The sequence below is a fragment of the Salminus brasiliensis genome, chromosome 6, assembly GCF_030463535.1.
Source record: "Salminus brasiliensis chromosome 6, fSalBra1.hap2, whole genome shotgun sequence".
Taxonomy (NCBI): domain Eukaryota; kingdom Metazoa; phylum Chordata; class Actinopteri; order Characiformes; family Bryconidae; genus Salminus; species Salminus brasiliensis.
Window position 1 is genome coordinate 4,728,288 of NC_132883.1, and position 22,210 is coordinate 4,750,497.

Consider the following 22,210-nt stretch of genomic DNA (forward strand, 5'->3'; position numbering starts at 1 on the left):
TCCACCTCCACTGCTCCACAGCTCAATGCTAGGTTCATGTTTAACTGCTCCAGAGAGTCCTATTCTATTGGCAGTACGTCTCTACAGGGACTAGACAAATGTTTGCACGTCAGCAATGGGTGCGACTTGAAGTAGATGAATGCATTCATTGTAGAAGAGGTGTCCACAAACATTTGGACAGTCAGGATGTTGGATGATCGCCACTCCAGCTCATCCCAAAAAGTATTGCATGGAGCACCAGCTATGATTCCAGAGAACGCAGGTCCACTTCCAGTGCTTTATTTGCTCTAGAGAGTCCTATTCTATTGGCAGTACTTTTCGACAGGGGCTAGACAAGCTGTGTGTGTCCGTCTGTACATCTGTGTCAGCAATGGGTGCTGTTAAGTTAAAGTAGATGAAAGCCTTCATTAGAAGGGGTGTCCACAAACATTTGGACATATAGTGACCATCACGATGCAGTTTGATACAAAATAGGGCACAAATATAGGTACTGTGTGTGTGTGTGTGTGGGGGGGGGGTCATAAGTATTTAGACAGTGTGATTCTTTTAAGGGATTCCTTCAGGGGGTTGTTTGTTTGTTTGTTTACTTGCTTGTTTATTTTTGTAGTTTGACCTTTGTACACCAACACAGACAAGATCCGGTTTTGCAAAAGTATAAACAGTATAAACAGGGGTGTGTTTGTGTTTGACACAGCAACAGCCTAGTCCAGCAGGACGTCCCATTGGCGCTGGTCAGTCACCTTGACCATCTAAGCTCAGCAAGAATGGAGCAGATCTGTACTTACCATCAAATTTCTCCCTAGAATTTCTGAAACTAGCAAAGACCACCAGCACAGGCCTTCTTTTCTTTGTGTCGGTCAGTTGCCTGACCAAATGCCAAGTCACTGACCTGTCTTATCACTTTTTCTTTATTTGCGGTCTTAATCCGACTGAAAATCTCAAGAGATATACTGGGAATGACGGCTATAATAAACCTGTGTGGCTCTCTCCAGGCTCCACGTTGAGCTGCCCTGTACACATTGTGCTCATATAGTCTGAGGGTCAGACTAGTGTTGTGGTCCAATAGGAGCAGGAGCGAAGTGCACTGCCTACCAGGTTAAGTACCGTTATTCATGCATTTAAGTGTCCCGCTACAAATTCATTAGGATATAAACTGACTGACCTTTGGACAAAAGCTGAGTGTCCTTCCCTAAGATGCTCTACCAGACCACTATCAGCAGTTACACCGATCAGCCATAACATTAATACCTGAGTAGGCCTCCCTTGTGCCACCACCACAGATCTGAGTATTCGAGGCATGGACTCCACAAGACCTCTGAAGGCGTCCTGTGCTATCTGGCACCAAGACGTTAGCAGCAGATCCTTGAAGGCCTGTAAATTGTGAAGCAGTGTTAATTGATTTGGGCAGATTATTTGGGCAGAATTGTTTGCTTGGTGGGCTTGAGGGGTACAAAGCCCCCCCAGCATTAAGCTATGGAGCCAATGGGATGAGTTGGGGAGTTGGGGGTGATGAGGTGGGGTGGTGATCATCCAACATCCTCATAGCAATGTCTAATATCAACTTCTAGTAGAAAGCTTTCTTTAGACAGATATTTAAGAGAAGCGATAAATGAGCAGGTGTCCCAATACTTTAGTCCATATAGTGTATTTCAAATGTTCCTGCTCCTTTAACCCCTTGATCTCAGGAAGGGGTTGAGAATGATCTGGTAGGTTGAATCAGACGTGAATCAACTACTGATCTGTATGAGATTCCCATGCATTGAAAAAATGAAACACACATTTGCAAACTTGAATATTTATTAAAAACAAACTCTGTACACTCCCGGCCCAGTCACGGGTGTCTGTTCAAGAATATTGCAAATGGAAGTATACAGCAACATATTTACATTTAGATTCATTCGATTTGGAGTCTTCAAAAAGTGAACGGAATTGCTTAGTTTACATTTTCACGACTTTAAAATTAAAAAATGGGTAAAACAATTTCCAATATTGTCCAAAAGATGGAAGCAACAATGTCAGAAATCTCTTGGTACCACAAAGTGGCCACAAAACATCTAGAAAAAAAACAACATTAGTAACAATAGTTTTCTTTTTTTATAAATTTAAACAATCATTTTTCCTCATTTTTTCCAATTTGGTTCAGCCAATTAGCAATTAACCCACCCGTATATAAATTCTCCTAACACTAGGAGGGTAAGGTCTTAACACATGTCTCCCCCCATACATGTGAATACATACAGTCAATGAAAGCGCCCGGTCCCCAGCTCCAACAGACGCCCAACATCGTTTAAAAGTGACGAGGGGAAAGAGCGCCATCTACCCACCCAGAGAGATCACGGCCAATTGTGCTCTCTCTGGCTCAGGCCGCTGATAGCAAAGCAGCAGGCCTCGGGATTCAAACTCAAGACCCCCCGGACCAACCTTAATAGGTTCTACCACGAGGCCGACATGAGCAGGTGTGGACCGATGAGTGAAAATACAGCACAGACACTTCTCTTCTTACGGAATTGTTCAGAAATGTGAGCACAGTAAACGTTCAGTGACGTCAGAGGGTCACTCGTGTTGCATTCTACATAGAAAAACAATGACAAATGATTGGTCTGCTATTGGTGATGCTACCCATGCAGCCGTGCTGTTGACGGACAAAGTGGCCTACAAATCGGAGCAGCTTTCAGTCTGGTCCTGAGACGAGCATGGCAGCATTTGGCGACAAGGTCAGAGCTTTACGTCCAGTTCATAAAAAGGGGGAGGAGCTCCTGATTGCTTTAGTAGTAATACACTCTTCTTCTCGGCCTCCGTGCAGATAAAGCTGGGATGAGCTGGTTGAAGGGAAGCTCAAGCATCTTCACCATTTCTGTAGAGTAACATGGTTAGGGTGTAAACAGCGTCATTCAGAGAGGGTTTGGTGTGAAATGCTCCATTCTAAAGAAATGCAGCAGTGAAAGGAACCAGACATAGGAAAAATACATACGCTACATTGACAAAAGTATTGGGACACCTCATTCACCGTTTCTTCGGAAATCCAGGTTATTAAAAAATAGTGTATCCTGCTTTTGTTGGAGTAACTGTCTCTACTGTCCAGGGAGGAAGGCTTTCTACTAAATGTTGGAGGAGCATTGCTGTGAGATTTTGATTGCATTCAGCGACAATTAAGCAAGCGCAGTGACATTAGTGAAGTCAGGATGTTGGATGATGATGATGATCACCAGCCCACCTCATCATCCCCAACTCCCCAGTTTATCCTAAACGTATTGGATGGAGCTTCACCACCATTATTCCAGAGAACAAAGTCCTTCCACTGCTCCACAGCTCAATGCTGGGGGGCTTCATACCCCTCTAGCCCACGTCTGTTGCCAAGTAGGTTCATGTTTATCTGCTCTGGCAGTACATCTTTAGAGACTAGACAAGCTGTGAGCACATCCGTGTCTGCAGCAATGGGTGCAACTTAAAGTAGCTGAATGCATTCATTAGAAGGGGTGTCCATAAATATTTGGACGTATGGTGTATATAGTATAATTTCTATTGTTTGGCCTCTTTGGCCTTCGGCCCACCACCAAGTTTGGGTCACTGGTGTATTTGAACAGTAAATAAAGGGGCTATATTTGTGCTGTGGTCCTGATGACCCATTTCCATTCACCACCAAGGAGTCGGTACGTTTCTCAGCGATAGATCATTTCACACCAACGTCACTCTGAATGGCCGTGTTATGGCCGCCCTAAATAAGCTGGTAGACCACCGTAAACAGTGCTAACAATGTTTGTTGTTTGAGTCTGATGGATTAGCTGGCCCACCAGCATGACCAGCCTAGTCCCCAGCAGGATGTCCCTCTAGCGCTGGTCAGTCACCTTGACCATCTCAGCTCAGCAGGAAATGGATCAGATCTTAGAGCTTCTGAATCTAGAAAAGACCACCAGCCTAGGCCTTCTTTTCTCAGCAGGGTTGGTAGGAGTATTGAGTTTCTGAGACAAGCTACCATTACTGGCTCAGTTTAAAGATCGCTTTAGAAGAGATAGGGCACCAATGTAGGGGATTAGCAGGAATGGAGCGCTAACGAGTACCTGCATGCATCTGAGTAAGACAGTTAAAGTCAGAAAACTGCAGTAACACCATTAAAAAAGCAGGGCTTTAATACATTGATTAGGATTAGCCAGCAATCCTGACCTCTCTTTTTTTGTGTTTCAGTTTTAGCCTTTATAGAAAGTACAATCCGGTCGTGAGAAAACACACAGACACATGTCTGCACTACACTGAACGTGGTGTCCATGTCCTCCACTCCTCGCTGCTGCTAGGCACGATGGTTAACAGTTCATCCTGGTTTGATTACACCATACGGCGAGTCTCGCACAGCATTCAATAAATAAATGACGTTACGGAGGAGAGAAACGGGGCCATCACTGATCTATACCAGCTATACAACCTTTCAGTCAACCAGGGCTGGGTAATGACCTCTGCTGTCCACTGACCTGCGTAAATGGCCATTTACAGTGGTGAATATTGAACACTGAGACACGAATGGGCAACAGTCAAATCCTGCCACGCACTCCGCCCTGGGCGAGGAGCTTTTGCATACGGCTGTGATGTGGGTTTTGATTTTGACACTGAGCAGCTTCTCTAAAGGCTGGAGCTCCTTCTAGTGGTCACTGTCGGACATGACACCTGGGGCAGGTAGGGCCTCCGGAGCATAGTTCAGTCACTGTTACAGTAGGTGACTGTACGAAGGAACAGTCGTGTAAAAGCACCAGTGGGAGCGATCACTGGCAAAGGTGGAGCAAAGAAGTACCAGGGCTTCTGCACCACAGCTGTTAAGTGTCTGAAGGCCAGAACACGGCCAACACCAACAAACACCAGCTAATGCTAACCAACACCAACACCTGACAAGCCAAAGGAACCAGAGTGAATTAGAGAGGAGAGCCTTCTACAGCAAGATGAATGAGGGAGAACCGTCTAGAACGCTGTAAAGGGTGGAGAGCATTCCAGAACAAAGTGAATGAGGGAGAATTTTCTTACCAAATTATCAATTTTCTAGAAAGATCTCCCTCATATGAAATGTTCTAGAATGTTCTCAATCATTTTCAATGTTCTAGAATGTTCTCAATCATTTTCAATGTTCTAGAACGGTCTCAATCATTTTCAATGTTCTAGAATGTTCTCAATCATTTTCAATGTTCTAGAACGGTCCCAATCATTTTCAATATTCCAGAATAGTCTCCCTCATTCGCAATGTTCTAGAATGTTCTCCCTCATACGCAATGTTCTAGAATCATTTTCAATGTTCTAGAATTGTCTCAGTCATTTTCAATGTTCTAGAAAGTTCCCCATTATTCGCAATGTTCTAGAATGGTCTCAATCACTTTCAATGTTCTAAAATAGTCTCCCTCATTCGCAATGTTCTAGAAAGTTCCCCATTATTTGCAATGTTCTAGAATGGTCTCAATCATTTTCAATGTTCTAGAATGGTCTCAATCATTTTCAATGTTCTAGAACAGTCTCAATCATTTTTAATATTCTAGAATAGTCTCCCTCATTCGCAATGTTCTAGAATGTTCTCCCTCATACGCAATGTTCTAGAATGGTCTCAATCATTTTCAATGTTCTAGAATTGTCTCAATCATTTTCAATGTTCTAGAAAGTTCCCCATTATTCGCAATGTTCTAGAATGGTCTCAATCATTTTCAATGTTCTAGAATGGTCTCTTTCATTCACAATGTTCTCCATTATTCGCAACGTTCTAGAAAGCTCCCCATAATTCGCAATGTTCTAGAAAGCTCCCCATAATTCGCAATGTTCTAGAAAGCTCCCCATTATTCGCAATGTTCTCCCCATTCATTCTGTTCTAGAATATTTTCCCCATTCAAACTGTTCTAGAATGCTCTCCCTCACTTGAAGTAAAGGTTTTGTTTTAGAAGAAAAAGGTTCCTTTAAGGTTCCTCAAAGCACTTTAAGAGGTTCCTCCACAGTTTTAAACTGAAGAACCTCTACAAGTTCCTCAAGGACCTTACACTTTTAACAGTGTACTGCTACAGTGTGAGTGAGAAGAATATTCTGGAACAGTATGAATGGGGAAGATCTAGAACTCTCTGAATACGGGGAACATTCACGAGCAGTATAGGGAGAATATTGCAGAACATTGTGAATGAGGGAGAACGTTCTGTAGCCACAGTAAGGTGTGCTTGTGTTTGCTGGTGCTCGTCAGTGCGCTGTACAGAAGTGTGGACTGTGAAATGCTCAAATTCAATAAAACACATGGTGGAGGGATACATGCAGGGGGTTATAAGGCAAATAGTTCCTGAATTTACAACTATGTACCATCACAGACATTCCATATAAAGCTCAGACGACACGCAATGCTTCTCTCGTGGGTTTAGATAGTAAATAAAAAGGTTATAGATTATAGGTGCTGTAGACATGGTGGCCACAGTCCATACCTGATGACCACTTAAGTCAATGCTGGGCTATTAAAAGTCAGTTGCTTGTTACAAACATTTCCTGGACTATTTTCTACAGGCCGGGTTCTGCTAACACAGAGACACTGCTGATCATATCTGGAGGGGGTGGGAGTGAAAAAAAGCAGCTCTAAACACAGGCCATGTTTTCTCTACACACAGCTGAAGACGTGACCTTGTACTGGACACTGAGAGCGCACCCTCTGCACTGCCCTGTTTCCCAGCACAGCAGCTGAGCGAGAACTCGAGCTTTTTTTTGGGGGGGTTTAGAAAAGGGAACACAGAGGGGCATTAAGTGCACTCTTACATGTGTGTAAAAAGGTGCTCCAATGGGTTCTTTGAGCAATGAACCATTTTTGTGTGAAGAACCTTCTCCAAAAAAACAAAACCGTCTCAACTTTTAATGGAAATCAATGCTTTTCAATTCAATTCAATCAAGTCAATTTTGGAGCGAAAAATGGAGATACAAGGTTTGTATAAGACCAATCTGAAGGTTCTTGACTCTCACAACTTCTTCAACTTCTTTACAGAACCAAAAGTGGTTCTTCTATGACATGGCTCAAAGAACCCTTTGTACTCTATTAAAAGTATAAGCTCCTTGCAGAGCCGGCCCAAGGACGCCACCAGGGGGCCCCCTCGAGCAACAAGATATTGTGATAAAATATATATATATTAAAAATAACACTGAATAATAAAACTAAATGGTATTACTCAGGTAAAGGTGATTTAGTATTTATTTATTTTTATAGTTAGCACAGCAATACTAGGTTAATCAAATCCTGCTGTTGGCTGCTGCAGCCACTGTTGGGCAAATGCAGATATGCGCCACTTAGGTGGTCGCTTCAGCGTATTGCACGATACTTCTTTCCCTCCAGAATGATGAAGCATCTGGTGCTGAGGTGGTGTTATGTGGGGTGGCCCCAAATGAAAATCTGTTTAGGGCCCCTGTTTAGGCTTGGGCCGGCCCTGGCTCCTTGATGAACATGTGGAGGTTCTTCAGTTTGAAACTGTGGAGGAACCTCTTAAGGTGCTTTTTCTTCTTAAAGCCTTTCCCTGAAGGTTACTCGAAGCACCGTCAGAGGTTCCTCCACAGTCTCAGGTTGTAAACTGAAGTTCCTTAAGGAACCTTTACTTTTAATAGTGTAGCATCTTTATTTTTTTAAGAGTGGGTATAACAAACAACATCATCCAGCTCAGGGAAGAATACAATGCTCACGATTTGGTTGAAGATTTCTTGAAAATGTCTTTCCTAGTTCTTAACTGCTACTCAAATCTGTATGACAAAATATTAAGCACACGAATAATTCATCAGATAGCATCTATTGTGTCTAAACATAGTCATCTTGATTGTAATTTGCATAGAAATCTCAGTGTTTTTAATATTATTGAAAAGATCCTGACTGATTATAAGGGTGCTGAAGCGGAAAGCCTGATTTCCGAGACTCTATAGGAAAAACCCTGAAGCGTAACACTGATTTCATAAGAATACGATAATCGCGAGATTCAACAACCAAAGTGACGTTAGTACAACAAACATCCAAACATAGAAATAAAGCAAAGTCAAATGTACAGTACATGGTTTAAAAGGAAATGTGCTACCTTGTTAAGGTCTTCAGGTTTCTCCAATCTTCTCCAACATCTAACTTCAAACCGCTGTGCATCTAACAGTCGGCTGTGACCGAAACAGAGCCCTATTTCTGTTTCCAGGCCATTTTTTCTCGAATAGTGCCGGAATTCGAGTGATTTTGAGGGCACTGGTATTTTCTACTGAGCAGTATAGCTCACTACATAAGCTAAATGTGGACCAGAATGCATTGCAAGGCTCTTGTTTACTAAGCAACAGGCCGTGGAGCGAAATGGAGCCGGTGACGTTTGCTCATATAAGCCAGTAATAAAGCTAGAAGCCACTGAATGCCGCGTGTTTCGCATATTTCCACATACAGTTCAGTAACAGTAGGCATAGGTTGCTCAGCAACATACTGGTTACAGGGTATTTGAGTCAAACAGGGCTCAGACACTCACATTTGTTTACGTGAGCAGTGCTGAAGCATGTTGATGATGATGAGGAAGAGTATCTCCGCACGTATCTGCAGGAGAATTAAGTATTTCTACTGCAAACTTTCTTAGTGAACTAACAGGCCCTCCCTATGTAATGCGGGAGTAGGGAGCCATTTCGGCCACAGCCATCACGATGTTGTCCGGAATCGCTGGTTAAAACGGAAAAACAACATGGATAGTGCGGGATGGTGAAGAAGAAAACTGAGAGTTTTGTCCATTTCAGTTCTTTCTCCCCTGAAGCTGTGATTTGTGAGGAGAGCACTGTGTGCTCGCATCAGAGCTGCTGGGACTGGTTAGGGCTCACAGCTCGGCCGTCTACGCAAAACTAGGCAAAGCAAGCTCTCCTCGTTGTGCCGTTCCATACAGCTGGTAGTTTTGCAGTCTTTTGTGTGTGTGTGTGTTAGACCAGTGTGCCTGGGCTGGGTCTGTCATTGCTCATGTCTTTCAGAGTCAGGTCCTGCATTTTGGATGGAAAGGTGTCCTGATACGATAGATCCACTGACCTGCAAAAAAAAAGAGGTCCAAAACAGTTAAAATTGTACCTTTATTACATACAAGAACAATTATTGCCTTTTTATTTACATCACATGCTTAATTAAACAAGCTTTCAGATCTTTTATCCACATCTAATGATTTCTCAATGACATTACTAGCCCTGAAAACCATCCATTTCCCAGGATACCGCAGATTTCGGCCACCGCTAATGCACGCGCCCTCAAGCCTTAAGTCTGTCTGTAACACACCCTGGTGCTGAGTGCTGTTATTTATATACATATGTATACATACCGAGTTTTGCCTTCGAGTCATGTCAGAAATATCGTATTTACAAGATGAACAGCACCACGAACTCGTATTTACGAGTGGGAAACCTTAACGTAAAAGATTTTCTGAGTCGGGGGCAGGTCAATAGAAACCCTGATAACTGTATAACTCAGGTTACAGGTTACAGGTTACACCTAAACACTGCAGTCTGTTTGTATAATGGTCTACTCTCATCCAACCATGAAAAAAAAATGAGTAGTACATGCTATTAAAACGTCTTACTGGATCAAAATGTCGCTCACCTAATTCTCACATTTTGCTCTTTGTTTGTTTTGTTTACAGTCACTGTAAATAAACTGGCTCTCTGTTGGCAACAGAAGTAAGCAACAATAAATAAATAAATAAATAAATACATTTACAGGGTGTTTGTCTTGTTTCCGACCAAAACCTCTCGCGACCTCCGTAAGTACGAACTTGTGAGCTGAACTTAAAGGCAGCATTTGACCCTTTTTTGCCAACTACCTGTGTTTGGATCTGGCCTTTTGTATGAACGGCCTGTTGCCGACCTACTTGCTCGTATTCTCGTTTTTCTCTCTGCCTCACCCGTGTTGCTTCTATCCTGACTCACGGTTTTGACCTTGCTTCTCCATTGTACTCTTTGGCTTTGGCTTCATTCTGTATTATTAAAAATCCCTCCTTACCTTTTATCTGTGAGCCTCTGATATGTAATCTCAGTGTTATGGTACTAATTTCTCACAACCATGTAATAACACAGAGAATTTCAATAAAATTGTGCACTTACAACTTACAATGTAATAACATAATATATAATAGACCTTATTATATAATAATAATAATAATAATAATAATATACTTCTTATATTATTAGGAATTTATTAAATTTTTAGGTTGATCATGTGTAATATCTTATTTTTTTAGGTTAGGTGCACATTTTTCAGATTTTCACATAAATTATGACAATATTATATAAATATTTAAATATAAACACATTTCTGTAATAAACTGCTGAACAAATTTTGTAAATGCAGTGTTTCAGTCGTATGCTGAATGTTTCAGTTCTTTTCTCTTGTTCAGAGCTCATTAAGAGTCTAATACTCCCTCCAATTGGTCCAGCAGACTAAGCCGCTGCCTGTATGACCCCAGGAGCACTGGTTCGAATCCTGGGTTCATGCTGCCTGCCATCGGAAGCCAGAGCCAGAGAGAGCACAGTTGGCCTTGCTCTCTCCGGGTGGGCTAAGGTAGACGGGTGTCTCTCTCTCCATATATTGACTCCTCTCTCTATCTGTTGATGCTGTTGGGCATCTGCTAACGGATGCATCATAGCTGGGTACCCGGGTACCCTCAGCCTCCTAGTGATGGGAGCATCACATGTGATAGGGGGAGAGTACTAATGAGTGGGTTGGCTAATTGCCCAAATCTAAAATTGAGGAGGATCTAAAATTGGGTCAATGAATGAAAAAACTGCTGGATGGAAAGAAGCTTGGTCTCACCAGAAAGGAAAACAGATTTCTTAGCTCCATCATGTGGACTAAGAAAGCACTGCATGTTGGTGCCCTACTAGTCTACCAATGACCAGTTCTATACTCTGCTGTATCAATATTTCCTCCTGCCTTTGAAAAAAAACACCTGACTATGAAGAGCAGGGGTTCCCCAGGACCAGGGCTGGAGATTAAAATATTATAAAAATATAGTTATGACTGATGTAGCTTCTCCTTCACTCACCGCCCATGTATTGGATGTCCATGGAAGGTGGCAGACTGGGGCAGCTGAGGGTACGGCGTGTCACCCTGGAACGACTGTGGCTGGTGTTTGAGAGGCGGGTGAGGGTGCGACCCGTGCAGCGAGGCAGTGGTACGTCTGCGCTGGGATGGTGCCACTTCCTGGCCTTTTCCTGCATTGACGCTGGTTTGGCCCAGAGCATTGCGTAGGTACCAGTCCCTCAGGCCCTCCAGAGCCAGGGCCTTGTGGAGACTGCGGGTAGATTCGTCTGGGATGGGGCCCGAAGGAGGCTCTGCGCTGTAGTGGAGTGGTCTGAGAGGTGGCTGGAACTGCCCCGGTGGCTGGTCTGCGTGGCTATAATGCCCCATTCCAGGTGTCCCATTGATGGTAGGCGCCTCGCCGTAGGCTGTAATCAGGACGGTGTCTTGCTGGTGCTGCTGGATGGGAATGAACGGCCCGCAGGATTTGGTACGGGTCACTTTGACCCGGCGAGGCTCGCCAGGTTTGCCCCGCAGCATCAGAGGGCTGTAGGCTGGTGGTCCAGAGGCCAGGATGAGGGCCTGGGACTGTGGGTAGCCGTTCATGTAGGGCGGAGGGGCGCCTGAGGGGGTTTCGGGCCAAGCCCGAGTTTTAACACTGTTCTGAGCCTGCAGTCTCTGCTGAAGAAGCTGCTGTTGTTGGGCTTGCTGCATCTTCTGCTGCTTGCCCCACACATAGTCCAGCAGAATCTCACTGTAGCCTCCACTGGGACCATTAACCCCACGTCCACCAGAAACCGAACGGACCCGGGACAGCTCCACATGCCCATTAACCTGTCTCTCAGGGCTGCCCCGCTGTGCCTGTTTCAGACGTCCATCCTGCAGCGCCTCTGAGCTTTTATACGGCCCGTTTCGGACAGGCAGACCATGGCCCATTTCATCCAGTCCGGGGTTGGTATTGCGGTCCAGGAGCGCCTCGGAGCTGTTGCTTCGCCGCGTTTGGGCGCTGTAAGAGCAGCCATTTTGCTCATAGGACGTTGGGGAAGACCCCTCCTGAGATGGGACAGGTGCCGACTGAGGCACCTCTGGATTGTCTGACCACTGCTTTGTTCCTGTAGCGCCGCTGGAGGACTCAGACCTGGTGAACATTTGACAGATTTCAGAAAGAAATAAGAGATATTAACGACAAGTAGGCTTTCTAATACCCCAAATATGCAGGAGGAATATACTTCATATTGTTCAGTTTAGGCATCTTTCATTGTGGTGGTGTTGGTCCTGCAAAAACCATGTATTTAAATTTTGGCCATTTCTAAAAGTTTAACATAATGTAAATCTGACAGTTGTTCAAATAATTAGTACTTACATATTTTTACACTGACTTCCATTGAAAGTCTGACTACTGTAAAGTTGCCTGACAGCAACAAAATAAGTGTTTTCATAGTTTATGCTTTCTGAATGTGCGTGCTTGCTTTCTCAGAAAATATAACAGTGCACCCAACAATAAAGGCAGCATGTAGCTTCTTTTATACAGTAATAGAAACAAGGGAGCTGACAGAAAACACGCTTTCTACAACACTCTGGACGGAATCAATGTAACAGCACAATCCTGCTGAAATCGAAGGCTGTGTTTATATGCTGGCACCAAAAGAACATGATGATTCCACCTCACCTCACAGCCGATTCAGCACAGGCTGATTTTAATGGCAAATGGTAAATGGTGATAGTGATAGCACCCCTGAGGGTCTGATGAAACACTATTAAGTGTTTTCATAATGATGTGAAGTTTATTCTGAATGTGTTTGCTTGCACACTCAGAAAAATCTCGAAGCGCATCCAACAATAAAGGACGCTTTTTTATACAGTGACAGAAACAGGGTAGTGCACAGAAAGCTCCAATTCCACATCCTGATCCTTTTTTACTACGGCCAATGTGGACGTTTACATTTAGATGGTTTCATACATGTAAACAGTGATAGAATTAGAGCTCCAGGAGGTCTTTGAGTACACCTAATGGTATCTTCAAAATGAGGTTAGGTTAAATATGACTTTTTTGAATATGAATAATACAAATAAATATGAATATTAAACACCTAGCTTATTTCACCACTGTGGCCAATTGATGCAATGTTTAAATATGCTAGTGCTGTTGACAATATCTTATATGGTTGCTCCAATTAAAAACATAGCATTTCCAGTTTACTACTGACCACTGTGAGTTATACTATTCAAATTATTTTTAGAATTCATTTTAAAATAAATAACTGAATAATCTGCAGCTATGTCCTTAAACAGTCCTGTGGTCAAGTGAGGCAAATGACGCTCTAATGATCTCTCTGTGTTTTAGTGACAATGGGAGCAGGTCTGAGCCCTATTTCATGCTTGTAGCACTGTCTTCTCCTCCCAGCGCTCTGCAGTACAATAGCCTGGTCTGTATGCGTAATTGAATTCAGTTGGAAATAAAGAGGCTGTAAGAAGCACGTCTTAACGCAAGCATGACATCCATTAGTGCATTACCAGTTCATTTAGGACGGGTAACTCAATCCAAACATTTACGCCATGATCAATTCTAGAGTCATTATCTATTATCCGACTCATTAGCCAGGACACAGGGGCGCGCTGTAAAAGGCCCAGGGGACGTACATGTGAGATGATGCGTATATGAGAAGTTATTAGGCTTTATAGTAAAAATGACAACTGTAGGCAATTTACTAACTTTTAAACAAGCTCATTAACAACCATATCTGAAGATCTAACTTCACCAAAATATCTGAATTAATAAGCTGAGGATTTAATGAGGATAAAACAAGCTCAATTGTTTGGACTGTGAAATTGTTAGATTGTAAAAAAAATGTGTTGTTGGTCAGGGAAGGTCAGTTTGGGTGAAGGGGGTGGTGCTGGGGGCACACCTGATATGCACGCCGCTGGGGCCGTTGCGGGTCAGCAGGGGAGTGGCAGGAACACTTCTGCCCTCCAGATTGGACATACTCCGCGGGAGAGAACGACTCGGGCTAGAAAAGAAGAGCAAGGCTCATTTTTCATGTATTTTATATTATTCAGTACGGACAGACAGACAGACTATCTGTCTAGATAGACAGTGCAGACAGATAGACAGATAAGTAGATAGACAGACAGTCAGACAGATATATCTGTATATATATCAGATATACATTATATATATATATATAGAGAGAGAGAGAGAGAGAGAGAGGGAGAGAGAGTGAGGGGCAGACAGACAGATATGTAGACAGACAGAGATAGACAGATAGACAGAAATGTTAATAGACAGACAAATAGGTAGATAGACAGACAGTTAGGTGGATAGATAAACAGACAGATAAGTATATAGTGAGACAGATAGACAGACAGACAGATATATAGATAAATAGACATATATATATATATATATATAGAGAGAGAGAGAGAGAGAGAGACAGAAAGGCAGACAGATATGTAGACAGAAGAAGATAGACAGACTGAAACGTTAATGGACAGACAGATAGGTAGATAGACAGACAAGTAGAAAGACAGTCAGGCAGATAGATAAACAGACAGATAAGTATATAGTGAGACAGATACACAGACAGACAGATAAATAGATATATAGACAGATAGATATATAGATAGACAGAAATGCAGACAAACAGACAGACAGATACATAGACAGGCAGAGATAGATAGATAGACAGAGACGTAAACAGAAAGACAGATAGGTGGTTAGACAGACAGACAGATAAGTAGAAAGATAGACAGTCAGGCAGATAGATAAACAGACAGATAAGTATACAGATGGCCAGCCAGCCAACCAGATCAGATAGAGAGACAGACAGACAGACGGACAGACAGACAGACAGACAGCTGTATACCTAACTGAGCTGGCCACAGAGTTGCGTCGTGCTCTCATTTCATAGTAGATCTCCACAGGGGAGAGTTTCCGACAGAACCTGCTGTCCGGGCTCCCCGGGGCCAGCCGGGGACGAGAGGGGGACAGGCCATCAGAGGTGTCCTCTACAGAGAGAGATGTATAATACACGGTTAGTAAAAGATGAGCAGTATGACGGCTGTAAGGGCCTCTCTACACCTCTCTACACTGTTACCAGGTCTAGGTCATATACCAGGCTTATTTACAAGCTGACCACAGAGCACACAAACACACCACCAACTCACCATTCTCCTGACTGGTGGAGTCAGACGTGGAGCTGCTCTCTGACTTCACTGTGTTGTCTGTAAACACAAACAACAAGTCATTACATAATTATACTAACAGACGTAAACACAGCCACTCGGCTATTTAGCTAATCTGTCCTGCTACAGCTGAAGGACTCAAGGCCCTGGGTGACGGATCTCTACTGCGTGTCTGTTCTGTCTATTAGGTTTAGCTCTGTGTGTGTTAGTGTAGATCCACCGATCAGCCATAACATAAGAATCACCAGCCAAAAACTGTGTGGGTTCCCCTCGTACCACCAAAACAGCTCTGACCATTTGAGACATAGACACCACAAGGCCTCTGAAGGTGTTCTGTGGTATCTGGCACCAAGACGTTAGCAGCAGAACCTTAAGTAAGTCCTGTGAGTTGTGAGGTAGGTGAGGCCTCCATAAGCATCAATTAGCATTGGGCACTCTTAACCCTGTTGCAGATTCATTGGTATGTGACGTATGGATACCCTGGTATGTGATGGGGCCAGGAGGGGTTAAACATGGGCCACATCTGAGTTGTAAACTGCACATGCAGCCTAGATGGGACCCATGTGAAATGAAGGTGGGCTGAAACGATGGGGCCCATTTGTGAAGCCCAACTGGGTCCCAGTAACAACACATGTACAAACCCACCCGGAACCCACCCATGTGAGCCCCACATGAGCATGTTGGCTGGGATGAGTCATTTTAACACCCCCCCCTCCACATGACTGTATGTGTGTGTGTGTGTGTGTGTGTGTGTGTGCGCATGTGCCAGTATTCCTATGTCAGTAATAATGTAAGGAAACAGTCTAGTTACTCAATGCTTCCTCTGCTGCATGTTGTTTTCCAGACTTTTTTGTGTGTGTGTGTGTGTGTGTGTGTGTGTTTGCGACCAAAATTCATTTTCCACACACACACACACTTCCATACGTTCCCACGGTCCAAAGCTGGCTCCCCTACCTGTGTGAAGCTAAAGTGGTATGACCCATGTTAAACTGTGCTCTGACCCTTCCCTTTCTCACTGCCTCTCTCTTTCTCACACACACACACACACACACACACACACACACACACAATGTAAGTCTAATCTCTGTAAGCTTAACTCAGACCGTTCATTGAAAGAGAGTGGAGATCAAAGCTAAGTCAGTCTGGAGCCGAGCCCGAACGCAGCGAGCCGTTTCACTGCAGTCTGACAGCTGTTCTGGGGTCAGTCGTACAGTGTGTGTGTCTGTGTGTGTGTGTGTGCGCATGTGTGTGTTGAAGCTTTAGGGCATCTCCCATTAGCTGTTTACGTGCTTGAAAGGTCAGCGAAAACAATAGATCCAGGGCCTTGCATGAAGTTACATAACCCTGTGTCAGGTTCTCGAGGTTCCTGTTATGTCTGTGCAGTCAGAAGAAGGAGGACCGGTGTTTAAGGACTGGACCAATATTCTGCCCCAGTCCACAAAACTGCCATTGTTGGGCCCTTGAGCAAGGCCCTCAGCCCTCTTTGCTACAGGGGTGCTGTAGCATGGCTGACCCCAGCTTTCCAAGCTTTTATTGTACTATGTAAGCACACTATATGGACAAAAATATTGGGACACCTGCTAATTCACCCCTTGAAATAAAAATAGTATTTCCAGGAAAGAAGGCTTTCTAATAGATTTTGGAGGAGCATTGCTATGAGGATTTGATTGCATTTAGCAACAAGAGACTTAGTGAGGTCAGAATGTTGGATGATCACCACCCCAACTTACATCATCCCAACTCCACAACTCATCCCAAAAGTACTGGATGGAGCACCACCACCACCATCATTCCAGAGAACACAGTTCTTCCACTGCTCCACAGCTCAATGCTGGGGGGCTTTATACCCCTCTAGCCCACGCCTGGCATTATAAGGCAGCATGGGGCCAATATGTTCATGTTTATCTTCTGTAGAGAGTCCTATTCTATCGGCCACACTTCTACCGGGACTAGACAAGCTGTGTGTGTCTGTGTGTGCATTTGCTTAAAGTGGCTGAATGCATTTATTAGAAGAGGTGTCCACATATATTGGGACACATAGTGCAGAATAGGTCTGGGATTTTGCGCCATCACTGGCTGGTTGTTATGCTCTTTTTTATGGTAATACTGAGATTAATAAAACCTTGAGTGATCAATATCAGCAGTTCTCTAATTTAATTTATTTCTAAAATGAAAAAATATATTTATTAGTTTTTAGTTTTTATTGATTATTTAATTACATGATTTTATTCAGTGTTTATATTGAGAAATGTAGTGAAGTTTAGTGTTGATAAAATGCTGGATTACAATTAGTATATGATCCCGAATTAATTTGGTCACTATAGGGTGCCCAAGGGTACCAATGGTGCACTATAGGGTGCCCAAGGGTGCCAATGGTGCACTATAGGGTGCCCAAGTTAATTCATGGAAAGTATGACCTCACTTACATATTTAAGTCAGTCAAACTGATGTATAAGATAGAGTGAGGCCAGCTCTAGTTGGCCTATATTTCTATTATTCTCAAAGGTGGAATAATATAAAATATATACATTGTCCAACAGTGTCCAAACTTTTGACTGGTTCTGTAGAAGTGCAATAATGCGATGAACATAACCACCTCTATAGGTATTATGAAGCTGGTGAACATGAGAAAAGCCTAGTGGTGTGTGAACTGCAGGTACTGATGTTCTTACCAAGCATTATGCTAATTTCACCACGCTGATTGGTTGCTAAATGACTTCTATTCACAATTCACCACATTAACATTTTTGGCAGAACTGAGCTCACCAGTGTGGCATCCTCTGTGTACCGTCCTCTTGCCATGAGACGGCTGCTGCTGCTCTGCGTCCGTGTGCCTGCGGAGGGCGCCACTGAACAGAGGCTTCTTCGTCTTCCTCTGAGATGGGTCATCCTCCTTGATCCACATAGACCAGTCAGAGTTTTTAAGAGCGCAGTTGCTCACAAAGGACACATTTAAGCACATCTTTATTTTTTAAGCCCTGAATGTTTAGAAAGCCACATACCTCGCTTTTCGGATGGTGCTTGGACCCACTGCGGGCCAAACCAACCCTGCGCCGCACATGAGGGGGTTTTTCTCCGGTCTCGAGAGGAAACTCACTTGGAACCTCTCCCGTCAGCTCCTGTGGGATGATTCATATAACAATAATAATATGTCATACAACTCAAAACTCAAAACAAGTGATACACAGAATGGACAAAAGTATTGGGACACCTGCTCATTCTGCTCATTTCTTCCGGGAATCAAGAGTATTAAAGAGTTGATCCTGCTTTTGTTGGAGTAACGGCCTCTACTGTCTGGGGAAGGCGTTTTTGTTTGTTTGTTTGTTTGTTTGTTTTTTTGTCAATTTATTCCCTTTTTTAGCTCAACTTGGTACTACCAATTAACCCACTAGCAATGCTTCCGACACAAGGAAGGTAAGGTCATGCAAAGCCAGCCACAGTCTCTTTTCCAACGTCTCTACAGGGACATGCCATGACTGTCAAACAATGGGTACAACTTCAAGTAGCTGAATGCATACATATTAGAAGGGGTGTCCACAAACATCTGGACACGGTGTATTACTGTATATTACGTTCAATACAACAGCATTAGCAGTGGGGATGACTGCTGTGAGCCACAGCAGCAGTGAAAAGCCAGTAAAGCCTGGTATCACAGGGGCATCATGCGTGATGGTCTGCACTCTGTTGAGGGTCTGGATGAAACACAGTGGGATTCCAGCACTTATGGCCAGTTATCCAGCACTCACAGCACGGGCGTTAGCCACAGACAGCAGGCCACAGCACGAGAGTGTGTATCAGTGTCCGATCGCTGCAGGGCTCAGGAGTGTGGTAATGAGCTGTGTGTGTGTACGTGTGTGTGTCAGACAGCAGCCACCTCTTCAGGCCACTGTGATCTCATCTTCAGTAAGAAACAAGTGTGTGTGAGACAGAGTTGACTCAACCAATCAAACTCTGTTTGAATATGTGTTTGCATGCGTGTGTATGTGATACTTACAGCCTCCTGCATGCACACTCGTCTGAGTTCAGCCAGGCGGGTGCTGAGTAAAGCCTGGAGACTCCTGCGTCTCTCCTGCAGTTCCACCATCCGTTCGGCTTGGTGCTTACTGTCCATACAGCCCTGCAGATCTACACACACACACACATTTGTTTCAGGGGTCATATATATATATATATATATATATATATATATATATATATATATATGTATTTATAAGGTATTTATAGCCTGATCATCCTCATGCAGCGCCATCTGCAGGAGCCTGAACTTACTACCACTGTAATTTTCTGTCCGGTGAGCTTATATGCATGTATCCATATTTATAATAATGTCCCATAGTAGGTTTAACCTTATGCAATACAATGCACTCATCTCTCACACACACACACATGTACAGATAAATAAAACAGTCTTATCAACAAGCTGATGCACTCACCAGGTCCAGTGATCAGGTGACCTTTGACCTCCATGTCATGTGTCTCCTGTGTGACCTTGCTGCCTGCTGATCGTGAGTTCACCTGCAGGGAGACAGCGAGTGCGAGAGAGAGAGAGGTAGAGAGAAAGGAGAGAGAGAAAGAGAGAGAGAGAGGGACAGAAACTCCTTAGACTCCTTACCCCACAAATCAGCAGCGCCTCATCCCCAGCTCCTCAACTCATCCCATAGGTACTGGATGGAGCACCATCTTTCCAGAGAACACAGCTCGTCCACTGCTCCACAGCACAAAACTAGGGGGCTTTATACCCCTCTAGCCCATGTGTGGCATTAGGCAACTTAAAGTAGCTGAATATATTCATTAGAAAGGGTGTCCACAAACATTTGGACATATAGCGTATTACACAGGTGTAATGTGCTGCATGTCTAATTGTGTATGTGCATGTAATTGTGTGTGTGTCTTACCTTGCGGCTGTGCTCATACGTGCTACTGTGTGTTGGGCCTGTGGCCATGCAGCACCTCTAGCACCTGGGCTGCAGTAATCCAATGGGCCTGAGGGAGGAGCCACTGTGCTGCTGGTGCTGAATGCTCGGCAAACCCAATGCCCTGCAACACACACACACACACACATCAAAGCACAGGGTGAGTAACACAGTTACAGCCAACCCACACATGAGGGTCCTGGCTGAAAGGCTGCTTTCTGAAGGGAGATTGATTAAAAAGTAAGAGGGTCTGATACAGTTACACACAACAGAGCTGTGATAGCTCAGCTGTGGGGTTCAGCTTCAGCGGCAACGTCAAGGTAAACAAAGATTACACACAGCCAGGTGCAGGGGTGTAAGGCATTACGCACCGTTTGAGAGGACGGAAATGAACTGCTTACATATACACCGTATTGACAAAAGTATTGGGACACCTGCTCTTTTGTTGTTTCTTCTGAAATCGTGGAACTTTGCTGGAGTAACTGCGTCTACTGTTCAGGGAAGAAGGCTTTCTACTAGATTTTGGAGGAGCATTGCTGTGAGGATTTGATTGCAATCAGCGACAAAAGCACCCTAGCTCATCTTCAACTGCCCAACTCATCCCAGAAGTATTGGATGTTGCACCATCCATCATTCAAAGAGAATACACTTCTTCCACAGCTCCTCAGCTCAATGCTGGGGGAGCGTTACACCTCTCAGGCCCACGGCACGGTGCCAGTAGGCTCATGTTTATCTGCTGCACAGATAGTCAGCTGAGAACAGCATCCAGCATAAAGCTGGTTTGAGCTTGTGTGTGCTCAAAGACGGGGAACTATGAACAGGGTTATGTGGAAATACACCCCAATTACAGTGGAAGCAGGAAAATGGGCAAGCGTGTGGATCTCAGCCACTTGGACCAAATTGAGCCAAATTGTGAAAGCTGGACGACTGGGTCTCCAAAACATCAGGCTGGTCTTGTGGGGTGTTCCCAGTATGCAGTGGTCAGTACTGACCTACCAAAAAAAAAAACCCTCCTGGGAAGGATAATTGGCGCCAAAAGCTTGTTTAAGAGATCCCTGGAGGCCCCGCTCACCTCACAACTTACAGGACTTAAAAGATCTGCTGCTAGCATTAGTCCTGGTGCCAGATGCCACAACAGGACACCTTCAGAGGTCTTGTGGAGTCCATGACTCGATGGGTCACAAGCACAAGGGGGGGGGCCTACTCAATATTAGGCAGGTGGTTTTAATCTTATGGCTGATCAGTGTATAATACATCATCCATACAGTGTAGTTCATAAGTAACTGGACGCTCATAAGTATGTAACAGTAGTTTGGTCAGTACCAGAGCCCTAAACGTCCATCCACCCTCACTCATCACCCCGACATGAGTCTTCTGTGGGAACAGCAGGCAGGAAGTGGAGCTCTGAGGACAGGAAATGGCTCGTAAAGGAGGAAGTGAGTGAGGGAAGCAGAAATGGGAGGCTCACACTGACCACACAAACAATACTGAGAGAGTGAGAACGAGAGAGAAAGTGAGAGAGAGAGAGAGCATGACACCAACACACAAAAAAAACCAAAAAAAAAACCCAGCAGAACCAAAACAGGGCTGTTAAACGGGCCGATTCCAAATTCCCAAAACTGTGATGTAACAGTCTTGGCTCATTATATTATATTATACTTACACTCCTAAAACAAACATGAACGTAGCCCACTTGTGAAAGCCTTTCGAGGCTAAACACAACGGCTACTTCGAGGAACTATGGAACTGAAGCTAAAAAGGCTAAAAGCTAACATTAGCACTGCTGCGGGGATCCATAGAGGGAAGCCGAGGGACCCTAAGGCAGTGCACGTAAGCCAAGGTCAAAATCACAGGGGATCCAAGAGGCCGGCCGGCATGGTGGTACGCAGCAGCCGGAGGAATGGCTAACAGAAAGCTACACGCTAATGCTAGACCAACCAGTCTTCCTCCACCCATCCTCACCCTCTTCTATAGGGGAACCATAGAGAGCATCCTAAGCAGCTGCATCACTGCCTGGTTTGGGACCTGCACAGCCTCTGACCGCAAGACCCTCCAACGCATTGTGAGGACAGCTGAGAAGATCATCGGAGTCTCTCTCCCCTCCGTCATGGACATTTACACCACCCGCTGCATC

At 44.3% G+C, this 22,210-nt stretch overlaps 1 protein-coding gene across 4 annotated transcripts in view; it reads right to left on the reverse strand.

Moving 5' to 3' along the window:
* Nucleotides 1-1,779: 1,779 nt before the first annotated feature.
* Nucleotides 1,780-22,210, reverse strand: part of ccdc120a (coiled-coil domain containing 120a) — an 85,789-nt gene continuing 65,358 nt past the window's right edge. For 3 of the 4 annotated variants that reach the window (XM_072681391.1, XM_072681393.1, XM_072681390.1), the window contains exons 2-11: nucleotides 20,059-20,200; nucleotides 19,597-19,678; nucleotides 19,158-19,288; nucleotides 18,166-18,282; nucleotides 17,930-18,056; nucleotides 15,146-15,202; nucleotides 14,845-14,986; nucleotides 13,888-13,989; nucleotides 11,007-12,119; nucleotides 1,780-9,004 (exon numbers count right to left, since the gene is read on the reverse strand). In XM_072681391.1, the coding sequence (XP_072537492.1) occupies nucleotides 8,902-9,004; nucleotides 11,007-12,119; nucleotides 13,888-13,989; nucleotides 14,845-14,986; nucleotides 15,146-15,202; nucleotides 17,930-18,056; nucleotides 18,166-18,282; nucleotides 19,158-19,288; nucleotides 19,597-19,678; nucleotides 20,059-20,106 (2,022 nt within the window). In that variant the 5' untranslated portion in view covers nucleotides 20,107-20,200 and the 3' untranslated portion in view covers nucleotides 1,780-8,901. The remainder of the gene's footprint in view (nucleotides 9,005-11,006; nucleotides 12,120-13,887; nucleotides 13,990-14,844; nucleotides 14,987-15,145; nucleotides 15,203-17,929; nucleotides 18,057-18,165; nucleotides 18,283-19,157; nucleotides 19,289-19,596; nucleotides 19,679-20,058; nucleotides 20,201-22,210) is intronic. The other variant, XR_011979801.1, reaches the window with a different exon arrangement.